Source organism: Puccinia triticina, chromosome 13A (assembly GCF_026914185.1).
Source record: "Puccinia triticina chromosome 13A, complete sequence".
Lineage (NCBI taxonomy): Eukaryota > Fungi > Basidiomycota > Pucciniomycetes > Pucciniales > Pucciniaceae > Puccinia > Puccinia triticina.
In genome coordinates, this window is record NC_070570.1 from 1,928,991 (window position 1) to 1,945,664 (window position 16,674).

Genomic DNA, 16,674 nt, shown 5'->3' on the forward strand with positions numbered 1-16,674 from the left:
CACCCCTCCCGGCCCTCCACGCCTCCCCGGAGCCCGAGCCCGAGCCCGAGCCTCCCAGACTCGCCCGCCCCGCCCGGCTCTCCGACGAGAACCTCCAGCGCCAGTCGAGCGCCGGCCTCAAGGAGCGCGTGCGCAAGAGCATCAAGATGCGCGACACCGAGCGCTGGGCCCGCCAGACCTCCGACCAGCACGCCGTGCCCTCGAGCCCCTCCCCCGACAGCCTCCCGCGCCCGAAGATCTCCCTGCAGCCCGTGCCCGCCTTCCGGCCCGTGCCCGTCGCCGCCGAGCCCCCCGGCGAGCCGAGCGAACACGCCTCCGTCAACGACTGGCACTCCGAAAACAACACCGCCGCCCTCCACCGCGCCGTCCTCCAGCTGTCGCCCGTCGATGTCCAGGCCGTCGGCCACACGCCCTCCACCGCCGACTTCGCCGCCTTCCCCCGGCCCGCCAGCGCCTCCGTGCCGCCCGGAACACTCGTCGGGCCCCTCTCCCCCTCCGCCCACTCGCCCGCCCAGATCCACGAGATCCCGCTCACCCCGCCGCCGCACCCCCAGCCGCCCTCCGACGCCGACCCGCTCGTCCGGGCCCGCCTCCATCTCCAGGAGGCCCTGTCGGCAACCCCGCAAGCCCGGTCGGCCTCCGCCAGCCCCGCCGCCTCGCCCGTCCGTGCGTTCCATCCCCACCATCCCGCCCACCACGCCGGAAGCGAGGAGGAAGACGACGACGAGGACGAGAGCCAGTCCGGCCTCAGCCCGATCAAGGAAGACCGCACCGCTGAGATCGCCGCAGAGCACAGCTGGCCCGTCCGGCACCTCCTCAGCCCCCGCCTCGTCCTCAGCCCCTCCTCGTCGGCCGCCGCCGGCCACCGCCGCGCCCCGCCTCTGCCCCTCGCCTTCGCCCTCTCCCCCGCAGGGCCCGACCATGCCGACCCCTATGTGCCCCCTCCCCCCCAGATGTCCGCCGCGCCGACGAAGAGCAACGACAGTCTCTCCTCCGAGGGCGACCCCACCCAGATCTCCATCAACCCGCCCACCTCCTCCCACTCGCCCTCCCGCCTCGTCGACTCCACCAGTCCCGGGCACGCTGTCGGCCAGCACCCGTTGCCCCGCGACGAGCACGCGTCTTCCGGCCCTCCCCCACCACCATCAGCTGCCCAGCCGCCCCCACGACCACCACCAGCTGCTGCAGCTTCCTCTCAACCACACCAAGCGTCAACCCCGCGCCCATCCGCCCCCGAGCCCATCCATCCCTCACCTCTCCCGCTCACCTCTCGCCGCCAAGTATCCGCCCTGACGGTGCGCACGACCGCAGGCCCAGCCAAGTCCGCCCCGCCTCTCTCGGTGCCCGCGAGTGCCCGGCGCCCGGGCCCCACCGACGTCCTCCACCGGCTCGAGATGGAGGAGTGGCGCAGCCAGACCGGCGTCGACGACCGCCTCGCCCTCGTTCTTCCCGCCCGCACTGCGGCCACTGCCTCTGACCCGGCCGCCGGCGAGGAACGCAGGGGGATCAAGGACCGCTGGGGTAACAGCTGGGGCTTGGAGTCGCACGTCTTGAGCCCCCTCAGGTCAGTCCTGGCTCACCCACACACTCTCAGTCCTGGCTCACCCACACACTCCCCGTCCCCTTGCCTGACAAATGTGCCCCCCCCCCCCCCCCCCCCCTCTGTTTTCATAGTGAACGCACCGAGCGATCGTTGACGACCGTCGGATCGCTGGTCTCCCTGTCCACAAAGAAGTCCACCCACTCGCTCGACTCGACCTCGAACTCGCTAGCCCAACGGCTCGAGCAAGCGGACACGGCCACGAACGCCCGGATGGTGCTGAGCAAGCTCGGGCCGAGCGCGGCCCCGATGACGCGCTCGGTGTCCAGCCCGCTGGCCTCCTCCCCGCTGGTCCGCGAGTTCCTGGGCGCCAAGGATCCGCAGCCCCATCTGTTGCTCGAGGAGAAGAGGAAGAGGAGGGAGGAGAGACGGGTGCGCAGGGAGGGCCAGGAGATGAGACGGGCCATCGAGAGGGGGCAGGCCGAGGGGCTGGCCAGGAAGCAGGAACGCAGGCGGCAGGAGAAGAAGCGCAAGGAAGAGGTCCGTCGGCTTCGTCCTGAGTCCTGGAGGGAGTCCCGGCTGACATTTTCTTCTTGTTTTTTGGGGGGAAAAGTTCCTGGAGAAGAAGCAGCTGATCTTGCAGCGGCTGGCCGAGGATGGAGAGAATGCGCATCTAGTACGAGACCTGGGGCTTCTGTACCTGCGAGCGAACGTGGGGGTAGCCGGGATAAAGCTCGCGATCCGCCACCTGGAGACGTCGTTACAGATGGACGAGGGGGACGCGTTAGCATGGTCGAGTCTGGGCCAAGCGTGGCTTGCGCTGCACGCGGTGCCCGAGGCCGAGCTGGCCAAACTGGGCCCGGACGGCCGGGACACGACCAAAGGACAGCAGATGCACAACGCGACGATCGGGCTGCGCAAGGCGATCATCAACAGTCGGACGGCCGAGGATGCCCGCACGTACAAGCTGCACTGGGCCCGCTATCTCGAGAAGCAGGGCCGCTGGCGAGACAGCCTCGGCGTGCTCGGCGAGCTCATCAAGCATGAGGGCAAACACAGTCCTGCCTGCTGGGCCGCACTCGGCTTCGTCGGGCAACGGCTAGTCGTCGGCTGGCCGCCCTTGGCCGCCCTGGACACCGACGACCTCGCTCAAGGCTTCCTCCCCGACCACCACCACCACCACCAGCAACAACAACAACAGGACCAGCAGGAGGGGGGCAGAGAGACGGAGGGCATCAGCGGGCCTGATAAACAAAAGCTGGTCGCGCAGGTCGACGCCGCCTTCGTTCGTGCTGTCGCACTCATCGACGACCAGATCCTTGCCCTCTCTGCTTCCCCTGGTAAGGGTAAAGCTCCCGTCGTCGGCCCTCATCATCAGGAGCCGGATCCACAGGAGATCGTCGTCGGTAGGATGCACGCTTATCGCGACCATTATCGGAGACAGATCGGCAGGCTTGGGCCGGCTGATGGGGCGGGCGAGGAAGGAGAGGCGTCTGCGCCCGGCGCCGGCGATCCATCCAAGAACGTGAGTATCTCTGTCGGATGCACAAATACATCGGCTGATGCCGACTTGCTTGCCCAGGCGCAAGCCCAGCCGGCCGTCCCGGCCGTTGCAGCCACCAAGAACGACGCCGACACGCTGGTGACCGAAGAGATCCGCGAATGTCCCTCGTCGTCGGTCTCTCGCCGGAGCACGCCCGACCACGCGGCGTGCGGTGTGCCCGTGTGCGAGGACCCGGAGCCGACGGACTACGCAGACCTCAGCGGCGCCCGAGCCGAGCCCCGATACCGCGAGATCACGGGCGCCGATTACGCGGACATGGATACGCCCACGACGCTCTCCAGGGCTGCCGGGGGCCCTCTGTCCGAGCCCTTCGACATCCGCACGCTCGCTGCCCAGCCCGGCTTCCCCCGCGAGCCTCGCCCTCTTGCGCCCTTCTCCGGCTCCGCCGCTTCCGACACCGGGCCCGACATCGTCGTCCAGTACGACGACCTCGACACCACCAACGACTACAGCGAATCCAGGACCTCCGACCCCTTCAGGCCCTCGTCCGCCCTCGCCATCCACCATCACCACCACCCGCTTCTTCCGTTCCCGAGCCAGACACCGCCCGGCTTCGCGCGCCCGGAGCTCGCGCACGGCTCCCCCGACCCTCCGACCCCTGGCCCTCACATCCCGCTCCCCTCGAACGGCAACGAGCATGGGGAGGAGGTGGGCGATAGGGAAGAGGAAGAGGCCGGCCCTGCCCCGCCGCCCGCCTCGGACCATACTCCCCCGGTCCATCCCGACGACGGCCACCCACATCCTCCGCCTCGAGAGGCTCGCCATTCGCACTCGGGCAGTCTTGCTAGCAAGCGCTCTCTGGGCCGGCTCGAGGCTGGCTCCTCGACCCACGCTCCTTCCGGATCCCTCGAGAGGACCCACACGCTTGCGTCGGCCCCCGACCGCGCCGGCGCGCAGGACTGCCCCGGCTGCTCGTCCCGCCCGCGCACTCAGTCGTCCCGCCACGATCCTTCCGCAGCCTCCCCCAATACCTCCGGGCCCCATCCCTCCCCCTCCTCCCAGCCCTCCGCCTCTTCTCCCCGCTCGCCCCGCCCCTGCTCCGCGTCCGCCCGCGCACCCTCCGCGCCCCATTCCCTCGAACCCGGCCTCGTCCTCGACGAGCACCAGGCCCATCTGGGCCCCCTCCTCGACCGCCAACCCACCGCGCTCGACAAACAAAAAGTGCTCGGTACGTCTCTCTCTCTCTTTTCTCCACAGCTCATGACCATCTCGCTGATGGGGATGGTTTCGGGCACAGCGTTTCTGGAGATGGAGAGCGAGTACCATGCACGGGTCGGCAGGCTGCGCAGGAAGCTGGTGCGCATCGAGGAGGAGCGGGAGGAGAAGCGGCGGCAGATGTTTTCGGCGCTGGGCGTCGGCGGCCCGGAGGGTGCCGGCTCTCCGCCGGAGATGAGCGGGCCGTGCTCGGAGGCGGAGGCGGAGGGGTGTGGGCGGAAGGACGGGGGGCGGAGGGAGACGGCGGCGGCCGGCGCGCGGCAGCGCCACTCGGCCAGCCTCTGCTCTGCCAGCCCTGCCGTGCCTTCCATCCATCGCCGCTCCCACCCGCTCGCCCAGCCCACTTGCTCGGCCGGCCGGCCCCGCACGTTCTCCCTCGACCAGCCCTTCAGCCACCCGCGCCGGCCCGGACGAGCCTCGCCCGCGTCCTCGTCGCCCGTCGCGCCCCTCGACACCTCCTTCGACTCTTTCTCCGCCGCCGCCGGGACTCTCGCGGACGGCCAGGCGAACATCGCCCTCCAAGGGTCCGTCTCTTTCTCTGCTCTCCGTAACACCCGCCCGCTGACCTGCGCCCCGCCCGCGTCTCGCCAGCATCGCCGCTATTCTCAAGCTCGCCTCGTCCGCCGCCGCCCCGCCCCAGGGCCTCCCCAGCGGGCCCAGCCCCGCCCCGCCCGGCCTCCCCCATCGGCCCTCGTCCACCAGCCTCCCCCTCCCCCATCCTTCCTCCACCACCACCACCACCAGCAGTAACCCGTAATCAAAAACAACCCGCGTCGCCGGGGGCCTGCGATCCTCCTCGCCGCTCAGTGCCCCGCTTCCTGCGGCCCGTGCCTGGCCGCTCGGCGGCTCCTGTCCTTCTGCATCGTGTGCTTGTATTTGTTTTGCTTGTTTTTATGTGGACCGCCCGGCGCACGCTTGACAAGCTGTCCCTCTCTCTTTCTATCTGCCTTGTCTCGTCTATCTCATGTCTTGTCGCGCGCTCATATCACATACTCCAGCGGTCCACATTGTTATCATCTATATGGTCTTGGCTTCTTGGCTATGTCAGTCGGTGGTTTCTTGAAACTAACTAGGTGTATAGAGTTACGGCGTTCAAAGTTGGACCTCTATGCATGCACACAAGTCGTGTGAATCCCAGATTCATCGAACTTGGTTTGCAGGGCATCTCGCCCATCTGCTGATGCAATCCTTGGCTTTCCCAGCCACCAAAGTTTCATGAATTTACTATTTACGCATCCATAATTTTCATCTTGAACACCATAATTGGCTGGTGTGCTGCATTCAGGAATCATGTGCAGCTCTGAAAGCCCCCATTCCTGGTGTGTGTGTTTCTCAAAGAGAAAATGCCCTGGCGGCTCTTTGGTTGCACTGCAACTTCACAGTGTGGCCATGTTGTACCCAGCAGGTACCTGGCTGCCCTTGCAGCTACAAACTTTGGCAGTACTCCCTTTGAAGTTGGCAGGCAGGCACCCCTTGTGCAAAGTGCAATCCTCCAAAGGGGGGACTTGAGAGTGCTTCAACCCAGTTGGCTGGTGTCAACCTTTGACACCACACCACAACATGGTATGAGCTGTGGCGCAGGCTCTGCAGCACAGGCTTCCATGTACATAGCTTACACGTACGTGTCACAGACGGCACTCTCAAGGCTCAAGAGCCTGGAGATCCCAGACTGCTTCCTCATCCTGGATCAGACCTCTGCTCCGCAGATCCTCTCTTGCTCATCCTGGTTGGCCCATTCATCACATATAATAGGGCATCCAAACAAGGCCATAGTCGTTCAGCTGGACAACATGAGTGAAATGGCTACATGCATAGTAGGGTGTTGCAAAGCTAGGCATGTGTGACTCTTAGTCAGTGTTCAAGTTTATTCATTAAAACTAAGTTGCAAAAGTGCATGCAAGCCATGTTGCATTACAACCCCCAGGCAGCCTGCTTGACTGTTTTTTTGTAAGAATGCACCCTTTATGTGATTCCAGAAATGATGTGCATCTTACCAAAAATTTGAAATTTTGTTGTTCATAAAGGCCTGAAGTTTACCTCCAACGTTTTATAAGATTCAACTGTGAATCCCCCTATTATGCAACACTGTGCTTTGTGAATTTGTTTTTTGAAGTGTTTTTGTGGCCACTACTCTAACATTACATTTACAATTGCAGCTGTAAAAGTTTTGAGAAAAAAGTGCATGCTTAGCTGCAGCAGCTAGCTGTTTAGCTGTAATTTAGTGCCAGAAAGGTTTAGCGGGATGATATTAAAGCTAAAGCTAATAGTCTGGGGATTCAGTGGCTCTCAGCTACATTCAATTTCTAGCAGAGCTAAAGCAATGCAGTGTAATATGTGTGGCCTTGTTCAACCAAAAGCCTCTTCCCTCCAACTATCTTACCCATCCATTTTGAAAGGTCTGCCAATAATATGATCTCTCAAAAATTCTTTGGACACTCACCTCATTCATCCCTACATAGTACAGTGTACCAGACTCTTTCTGCTATCGGAATATTCAAAACCAGCCCAACCTCTGAAAGACATCCATATCCCTCTTCTTCATATATTCAAAAAACATGTATTCTCTACCCCTCTCCATATACTGTTACAGCCATAGACCCAGCCATCCACATCAACCCAGAACACAAACCAAAAAGAGTTGAATAAATCTGATTAAGGATAAAAAAAGGGCGAGAGAGGTAATAACAACAGTAATAATGATAATCAAGGGATGAAATACAATACAACCAAAAGAAGGAGCTCGATTTATGTATAAATATGGATAGTAAAAGATAGAAGATCAGGTCCGCTCGACACTCTCAACCCACCCATCATGATATACGACCAACGTAGAACCCAACAAACGAAAACCAATCCATTCTTGTCTATATATAGGAGGAGGGGGGGATTATTCTTGAAAGTGATTCACGAAAGCGTAAGTGACGAAGCCTAAAAGGGCGACACCACCAGCGGCGGAAATGAACTTAAGATCAGAGAAGTTCTGTGATCATCCATCCGCCGAAATGAAAAAGGGGGGCGATGACGTCAGCGGGGGGGAGCAGATAAGGGGAGGGGAGGGGAGAGAGCGAAAGAGGAAGGAGACAGACGTAGATGAATGGCCGCACGTTTGAGTTGGTCGATGGATGGTTTTTGTTGGTGCTGTTAGACAGTGAGTTAGGCGAGGGTTTCTGGGAGTCGAGGGGGGGATCGGGGAGGTTATCGAGGGCGACGGGGGGCGGATGAGGTTTGAGTGGATGGAGGAAAAGGTCGACAAGGGAGGAGGGATGGTCTGTGTGAGCAGGCTCGGGGAGGGCTTTGGAGGATGAGAGGGAGGGGGACGAAGGCTCCGAGGGCGCGTCGAGGTCGGCCGACATCGTCGCAGAAAGCGAGGACTTCTTCTTGCGGTTGCGCTTCGAGGAGGTCTTCGACATCGACGAGGACGCGAGTGGCCCGGGAGGAAACGGCTTCTTATCCTCGACTACGCTCCCCGAGGGCTCAAGTGGATGCGGCTTTTGTTCAAGTAACTTGGCTTCGAGGTTGTGGATGATTTTTTGCAAGCTTTCCCGCTCGTGCTCCCAGCCGGCTTGCTGTTCTTTCCAGCCGGCCTCGAGACGCTCGGACCAGACGGAATACTGCTTCTCGACCTTCTCGATGATCCTTATCTCGATCGATTCGAGTGTCGACGAGTCGGTGTCTAAGCTTTTGGGCTGATCCTCACTGGGGGGCTGTTGGTCTTTTTTGAGCTCTTTGATCTCCCTCTCGAGCTCAGAGATCAGATCGCTAGATTGGTTGTGTCGTTCGAGCAGGCTCTGGCCCACTTGGACTGTCTCATCCAAGCTGACTGAGATCGCTTCGATCCTCTCGCTCAGCAGATGGTTCTGTTCGATGATCGATTCGACCTGTTTGAGATCGATGCCTTGCGGATGAGGAGAGCCAGGTGCACCGTTGGGCTGGTATGATTTGGATGGAGCCTTCCAGGTCATAGTCGTTTCATTGCTAGCCGTGCTCATACAATCGTCATCCGCCTCGCCCTCATGCTCCATCGACCCGCGATCCTGCTCCGATTCCTGGAGCTCCAGCATCGCCGCTACCGGGGAAACCCTTCCGGCGATGTCACGGTCTTCGGAAGACTCGGCCGATCGCGGATAGCTCTCCTGGGCTCGGGCCGGCTCGATCTGCTCTCTCAGCTCGGTGAGCTCGCGTTTCATCTGTTCGTGCTCCCCCAGGATCGCCTCGAGTGCCTTCATCTTCTCCGCATACATCGCCAACGAGGCCTGCGTCTCGGCCAGTTGGGACTGTAGTTGAGTTTGTTGCTGCCGCTGGGGCTGTTGGACTATAGGAGGGATCCGACCACCATAGTGAGGCGGCAATGGGGGCGGGGGCCCATTTCCTCCTCCTAATGTATCGTGTATCTCATTCATTGTTGAGTTGAGTGTGTTCAGTTCTTGGCCGGTTGCGCGAGATTTTTCTAGTTCACTCTAAGTAAGGGTTCTTTAATTAGCTTATTTTTCGGAGCTGGATTATATCTCGTTACATTTAGATATCTTACTTGTAATCGGTTCAGCACATGATCAAAGCCTCCGCCACCAAATACACCAGGCCTGCTGGCACGGCGATTGAGCGAGAGATCAGGTCCATTCGAGCGATAAAAGCTGGAGAGAGAGGGAAGGATCCGATCAAATCAGAAAAAAACACGGCGAAGAAGAAGATGGATCTGTGCTAACCTGGTGGCGGCTGCAGCATCTTCGGCGTTCAGGACCAAGAAGACCTTGGTGGCCACCTTGTGATGAACGATCGACTTATTATCGTCAGCGATGATGTCGATTCCGAACTCGACTAGATCGTCTGAATGGAGCTCGAACGCCTCCGATTCGACGCCCTCTGCTGATAATCGTTCGCCGTTGATAAACGTCCCGTTGGATGACTTGACATCCCTAATTAACACCTATTCAACAACATATGAAGTCAATATTTTTTAGGTTTTCGTGAACTGATTTGATCTTGATCGTCCTCACTTTTCCGTTCTCCGTCCAGACTTCGGCGTGCATCCGACTGAGTACTTTCGAGTCAAAGAATCCATTGGTGCTATTCGGAACCGATTTCTGGTTAGTCTGTCTTCCGATTTTCACTTTAGCGCCGTTCGGGTTGAGCACGATTTGTTTTGGGATGAACGTATCGTTAACCGGATGCAGATGGAGGGCAGGGAAGGGTAAGTGAAGCTGTTGCTGCTGCTGCTGTTGATGCTGCTGCTGGGCTTGTTGCTGCTGCTGCTGTTGCTGTTGTTGCTGTTGCTGCTGTTGCTGCTGCAGGTTCGGTTGGAAATGGTTCGGATGTTGTTGCTGCATCGTTCTTCTTGTGTGCTTTTTTTGTTTTTTTTTTTGTTTTTGTGATGAGATGGTCGTTGTTGGTGTTGTGGTTGGAGGGTGGAAGCTGTATGTCTGTGCTTGTGCCACTCCACCCGCGTCATGTCCTCAAACCCTAGCACAACACCATCAAACACCCCTCCAAAACTCATGTCTTCCTTAAACAATTATACACGTTTGCACGGGAAATCATGCGTTGCTCAATGCGACAAGCTCGAGTAGGACCAGCTCGCTGCTACACATCCCGCTTGACACAGGTCAAAATTGCTGTATGTGTCGATGGACGGCCTTGGATGGCCTATGCCCGTTCATAAAGTTACCGGCACCTCCTACTGCCATCACACAAAGCCCAGTAGAAGATGTTTTTCAATTTCCGTCTTCTCACCATAACAGCCCTCTGCTGCAGTGCCTTGCAAATTGCTTTGGCCCATCCAGCTTTTTATTCAACAGACAGTCCTTGGTTCACTCCCAGTCTTGATTCCAACACAGAAGACTTGGACCGGATAGTAAACGATGCCAAATCTACCAGCCAAAAACGCCCAGCACCAGGGGATCAACTAGCAGGTAACTATTATCAACAAGACCACTCGGGCAGTGATACTTGTACTCAAGAACACAATCGTAATTCTCAGAGTAAGATCTCTCAACTTTCTCCTGTCAGCTATGAGATGAAAAGATATCACCAGTATAGCCAATGTAGCTGATTGCTTCTGCATCTCTCATCAACAAAGTGAATTGGGAAAACTGTTTGTGTTTGAGCCCAGCAAAAAGACAGAAAACTGCTCAAAATTGCTATGATGTAATCAGTTTGCAGCCAAGTATGGTGAAAGCACCTTCATCATGTCAACTATCCGGATCCCCCATAACTGAGAAATCTCCACTTTCTCTAGTGTCAAATGTCGAGCCACACAATAGAGGATCTGTAGCAGCACACCAAACCAATCAATTTCCAATACTAGAATCAGCGTCTGTGTCCGCCACAGCAGGAATTGGGAAAGTTGGGAGCAAAGAACAAGCCCACAACTATTGGCTATTAGAACCATCCTCTGCATTGGGAGAACTTGATCAATTAGACTTATCAACATTATTTGATGAGCTAGAAAATAATCCAAATTCATCTGGTCATTTGGAAGCCTTTGGTCAAACCCATTATTCACCAAGGGAAGAGTTCAATGTACACCATCATACCCATCTTTCATCACATCCATCAGCTGAATCACAAGCACCCAATAATCTAGATTTTCCAACACTATCACCACCCTTCATCAATCAAAATTTAGATCCATATGTAGATCCATATCTAGATCCATATCTAGATGGATGTATCAATGGATTTCAACAGCAAAATCATCATTCATTTTTGGACTTGTTGAGCCAAGGAGATTATAAAAGCCAAAGTGAGACCAAACAATCTGGTCTAGCCTTGTTGAAGATAAACCTAACCATATTATGAAATTTATTTCCCATCTTTGTTCCAGGTCCAATTTCATGGCTGCAAGGAAATTTTGATAATTGTCTTTCTCCAGGATGTATGGAAAATATAGCAGTCACAAAAATCAATGAATTTGATCCTATGAAGAGTCAAAGCCATGATGATATGCAACATCAGGCTCAAGATCACCACTGCCAGGGAGAAAATCAAACAAACTATGGAAAGGTTTTCCCACAACTACCAGGGAATCTAGAAAAAATGGAAGCCAAGGTGAATCGACATAATCTTATGCAGAACCAGATTCATGACCCTAAACAACAATTTCATCATGATCAAGGTACAAATGATATGGGAGATGGTGAAAATCATTCTCTAGGAGATATTGAATACGTAGCAGCCACCAAAATTGATCAACCAGGGCCCATGAAGAAAGATATTCACCATTATATACAGAAGTTTCCCAATGAACAAGAGCCAGAGCACCAGGAAGAAGCTCATTCATTAGATGATGATCAAATTAAACTGAAGGCATATGTCCAAAGAATTCTTGGGAGTTTTAAGATGACAAGAAAATTGAATTCAAAAACAGTAAATCCTAGGAATCGCATCAGTGATGTATTTTTGTTAGGTTTTACCAAGAGATTCATTGAAAGAATCAGTTATGTAATGAAAATAAGATCTGGAGGAATCAACCTTTACAATCAGGGAAAATTTCCAATCAAGGTAACTAAAGGCTCACTTTTATATTTAATCAGAATTTCTTCAAAGAAAAATGAAGTTGCCAAGGCAGAAAGAAATACACGCCCTCAGAAGTCAACCAGACTGTTTACCAGAAGATTCAATTCATTGATTGAATGGCTCCTCTTGATCAACACATCACTCCTGATTAATCTCAATCCCAGTAGAAGAAATTATGAAAATGAGATGCATTCTCATAATTTGATGATTTCATGGCTTTTCCAAGAAACATTTGATCCTGGGGAAGGGCGGTTTCCTCTTATGGGTACTTTTGAGAACATGGACAATGGAATACATTTTGGGCCTTGCCAGCAAGTATTGCTTGAATTTCTAACAGATGATTTTGATGTGATCAAAACTATTGATCCAGCCGTGAAAATAGCTCAGATTTATTATGAAGATTCTCAGCCCCATATCCTGGAATCTTTAAGAAGCCTGATTAGTGACTTGAAAAATTTTGATGTGGAGAGAGCATTGAAAACTTTCACATATCATTCCATTAGATCAAAATTGAATATCCATCAAGCTCTAGATCAAGCTTCAACAAAAGATCTTGATCAGGGATCTACTACCAGAAAGTTTAAACCTATTCCATTTGAGAAGTTTCCAGGGAGTTTGCACCTCCGTGGTCTCAGAAGCAATTGGATAAACATCAAATATGACCCAGAAGAACAAGAGATAATGGATAAATTTAATCAGATTTCATTTTCAGAATACAGGAGCCGTATTCATCATGATAGTGAGAAATTCAATGGATTTCCCATTGTAGTGAACATGCTCCAGAAATACATGGTGGAAGAGGATTCATGGATTGGATTATTTTTGCTTTTCAGGAATAGAGGAGAGCTGGTCCGTAAAGCAGACCTTGATCGCAAACTATCCTCATTGATTGTACACTTAAAATTCTGTCACCTATGTCTGGAATTGTACTCCAAATTCAAACATCAAGACACCACTCACCAAATCCTACAGAAGCAAGCATTTTTCAGATGGATCCAAAGTCTTTTGATGCCAGAGTCAGTAGATGGAAGATTCCCAATATTTGGAACATTCTCAGCACCAAAGAAATCCAGAAATTTTGCTAAATATCCACTGACTGATTCAGATTTCTCAGAGGAACAAATCCTGTTAATTTATTTCTTTTCTGAATCAGATTCATATGCTAGAACCTTATATATAGCACTACGTTTAATTGGTTATTGGTATACAGACCAAGCTCATGACCTTAACTTTGGTTCACTATTTCATGATGAGAATGAGTATTGGGCTAAAATGATAGATCTTCTACAAAAATGTGTTTCTCCAGAAGGCTACTATGAAGTGAAATACATTACAAAATATTTATCAAGTTAATTTTCATGTTTCAACTCTCTCATCATTCCACAAGCATACATATATAATTCCTTTTATCTCTATTCCAAATCTGTCACTATAATAAAAACTCTAGAAACTATCAGCATTTTACATGCAGAAACTCAAAAGAAGCTTGGGGAAACAAAGAGTAGTTATGCCACACTATGTTATCCATGTTATTTGTGTAACATATCTTCCCTTGTTATCTGCTGCTACCCATTATGTTAGAAGTAACAGGGTCTTTTCTGGCCTTGGTTGTAAGCTAAAAGCCCTCATTGTTTGAGGTTTTTGTCAGCGTTATCCCGCCCATTGGGGCCAGGATAACACAATAAAAAGCATGAAAGGCTGTTTCAGGCCCAACCTTTATTCATTTATCTGGTACTCTGTGTGCTCTAACGTAAAGCTAGAAGAAAATAAATGCTCAGGCAACCTGATAACATACCAAACCATCATTAGGAGTAGTTACATTAATGTTATGTTACCATTATATATAATGCAACTGCCTGTTGTTGCTGGGGGTGCCTTAAGGTAATTCTCAAGCATTTATCAAAGTTTATGTCAACTAAGCTTCAATACATTCACTTTCCTCATTGTAAAATCACTGTGCTCATTTAACAGCTGCTGTGCTAATTGAACATTCACTGTGCTCATCGCACAGTCACTGTATAGCTCATTGCACATTCACTGTACTGCTCATTGCACAGTCACTGTGTATGAAATTTTATGATGTAATCATGGAGTGTTAAATTTACAATGACAATTGCAATGGAAAGGGTCAATAGCACACAAGTCCCTCCTGCCTAGGGATGTCAGAGGCTTGCTTTGCAAAACAAACACCCACATCTTGAAGACATCTGCATCCACTCACATAAATACAATTGAGCTCTGACGCAATGGTTTGTTGTTCACTACCCATTTCTGCTGTCGGTCTACAAGTAATACAACAGTATGGCTGTAGTATGTTAGAATCAAAGCTCCAGCACAGCTTCCAGCAGGCTGTACCAACTGCCCAAATGATTCCACCTCAAAAATTCTGTTTGGGACTTGGGAGGCTGGCTCTGTTCTTCCAGAAACTAGCAAGGATTTCCCCCTTGAATTTGATGCTGTCCTTGGCCAACATCCCCCTCAGGACAAATGGCCATTGGAAACAGCTTGCGCTCCACCGGCTTGGCCAGTTGCTGCATTTTGGACTTCAGCTGGAAATCCAGCTCATTTCATCCTGCAGAGCTACAAGCTCATCCGGCCTGGGAATCTTCCTGCTTTACTGGAAGCTTCCCAGAATATGTAGTTTGACAGGCAGGGCAGTTTTTGCCCTTACACCATCATCCAGAATATTCCTCCCTTAGTGCATTTTGAGGGGAAAGAAAATAAAATGTGTCACCAATCAATCCCAAAATGGTGTAGGTGAAGGACCAACATGCTATAGAAAATCTGGTTTATTTCAAATCCTTCAATTACATTATGGTTTATTTGGTTTTCCCCCTGTTGAGGGGGAAGGTAACTCCTTCATGTTTTCCAGCAGTCATCAGGATGATTTTGCCAGATAACAATAGCACATTATCTGGTAAGTGTGGGAAATTTGTTACAAAAATCACTCTGGATAACAAACTTAAGTAACTTGACATTTTTGGTTGGTTTCAGAGGATATATAAATACATGTTTAAACCCAAAATCTTGTGTTTATCAATTCAATGTGAAAAGCTTGCTACCACACATCCTGATTGACACAAGTCAAAATACCTGTAGGGTAGTTGGATGTATGATATGCACTGTTCACATCAAGGCAGCAACACCAAAAGAGCCCTCTGTATCACAGAAAACAAAATCTGTCCTTGCCACCATCACATAGATCCAGTAAAAGATGCCTTTCAAAGTTAATCTTATCACTCTATCAGCCCTCTTCTACAGGGGCCTACAAATGCTTTTGGCCCGTCCAGCTTTTCATTCATCAGAAATTCTTGGCTTCACTCCCAGTATTGATTCAAACCCAGAAGACCTATACCAAATAGTCAAAAATGTCAGATCCATCAACCAATTGCAAAAGCGCCCAGCCATGAATCAGCTTGCAGGTAGCTATTATCAACCAGAGAATCCAGACCACTCATCCATTGGGACATGTACTCAGAGAGACAATTTTGATGGTCAAAGTAAGATATAATTTTTCCTCAAGGCTTTTAGATGAAAGAAATATTGCAATTATACACAATTTATCTGATTGCTTCTTGCTCTGTCATTATTGAAGCAAATCTGGAGAAAAATGTGTGTCTGAGTCCAGCAAAAAGATTGAAAACTGCACAAAATTGTTATGATGTACTCAGTCTGCAGGAAATTATGTTGCCAGCACCTTCAACATACCAAAAATCAGGATCCCCTACAACTGGAAAATCTTCAATTTCTCTAGTGTCAAATGTTGAGCCACACAGTAGAGGCTCTGTAACAGTACACCAAACCAACCAATTTCCAAAGCTGGTAGCAGGTTCTGGGTCAGCTACAGGTGGAATTCATGGGGAAGGAGGGAGCCAGGAACAAGCCCACAACTATTGGCTTCTAGAGCCATCATCTGTCTTGGGGGAGCTTGAGAAATTGGACTTGCCAACATTATTTGACCAACTAGAAAATCAGACGAATTCATCCTGTAAATTGAAAGTCTTTGATCAACCCCAGAATCATCATCAAACCTTGCAACATTTGAACCAGGGAGAGTTTCACAGCCAATGTGAGATAAAAAAATCTAGTACAACATTGTTAAAGATGAATCTGACCTCACTTTGTAATATATTTCACATTTTGTTTCAAGGACCAATTTCCACTCTACAAGCAAAATGTGGCAATATTATTTCTACAAGCCATATGGAAAGTATAGCATTTACAAGCTTGAATGAACTTGACCCCATCAAGAGCTACAGCCACATTTATAAAAAGGATATTCCCAAACATTAGGGACAAGATTACCAGGAAGTAATAAAAATAGATACTAGACATGTTTTTCCACAAACTCAAGGGAATCTTAATAAAATGAAAACTGAGATGAATCAGAAAACTACCACAAAGAGCCAGATTCATAATTCAATGCAGAATTATCATAATGCACAGATTCCTGCAAGTAAAGGATCTGTTGAAAATCAAGCCCCAAAGAATAGTTTTAGTATGGCAACCACCAAGATCAATCAAATCAGTCCCATGAAGAGCCAGATAAATAATGATATACATATTTTTCCCAATGATCAGGAGAAGGATTTCCAGGAAGCAATCCATCTATTGTACAATAACCGCACACAAGTCAAGAGACACATTCAACAAATGCTTCTTTCATTCAAGATGTCTAGAAGATTAATTTCCAAAACAACCAATCCAAAAAATTGCATTAGTGATACATTTTTATTTGGTTTTACAAAGCCATTCATTGAAAGAATCAGTTCTATAATGAGCACAAGATGTGGATCAAACAATCTTTACAAAGGGGTAAAATTTCCAATCAGGGTATCTAAAG

The 16,674-nt window shown here is 51.3% G+C and overlaps 2 protein-coding genes across 2 annotated transcripts; one reads left to right on the plus strand and one right to left on the minus strand.

Moving 5' to 3' along the window:
* Positions 1-953: 953 nt before the first annotated feature.
* PtA15_13A189 (uncharacterized protein) lies at positions 954-5,238 on the plus strand (the record flags this gene model as incomplete). The annotated part of the gene is made up of 11 exons (XM_053162361.1): positions 954-1,564; positions 1,675-1,972; positions 2,066-2,080; positions 2,154-2,645; positions 2,811-3,065; positions 3,123-4,058; positions 4,206-4,272; positions 4,342-4,457; positions 4,584-4,843; positions 4,911-4,937; positions 5,127-5,238. 11 exons carry the CDS (start codon positions 954-956, stop codon positions 5,236-5,238), a joined length of 3,189 nt encoding a protein of 1,062 aa, XP_053026345.1.
* Positions 5,239-7,206: 1,968 nt separating this feature from the next.
* On the minus strand, positions 7,207-9,346 carry PtA15_13A190 (uncharacterized protein; the record flags this gene model as incomplete). Its single annotated transcript, XM_053162363.1, has 5 exons — positions 7,207-7,299; positions 7,406-8,776; positions 8,848-8,950; positions 9,023-9,243; positions 9,314-9,346. 5 exons carry the CDS (start codon positions 9,344-9,346, stop codon positions 7,207-7,209), a joined length of 1,821 nt encoding a protein of 606 aa, XP_053026346.1.
* Between the last annotated feature and the right edge of the window lie 7,328 nt (positions 9,347-16,674).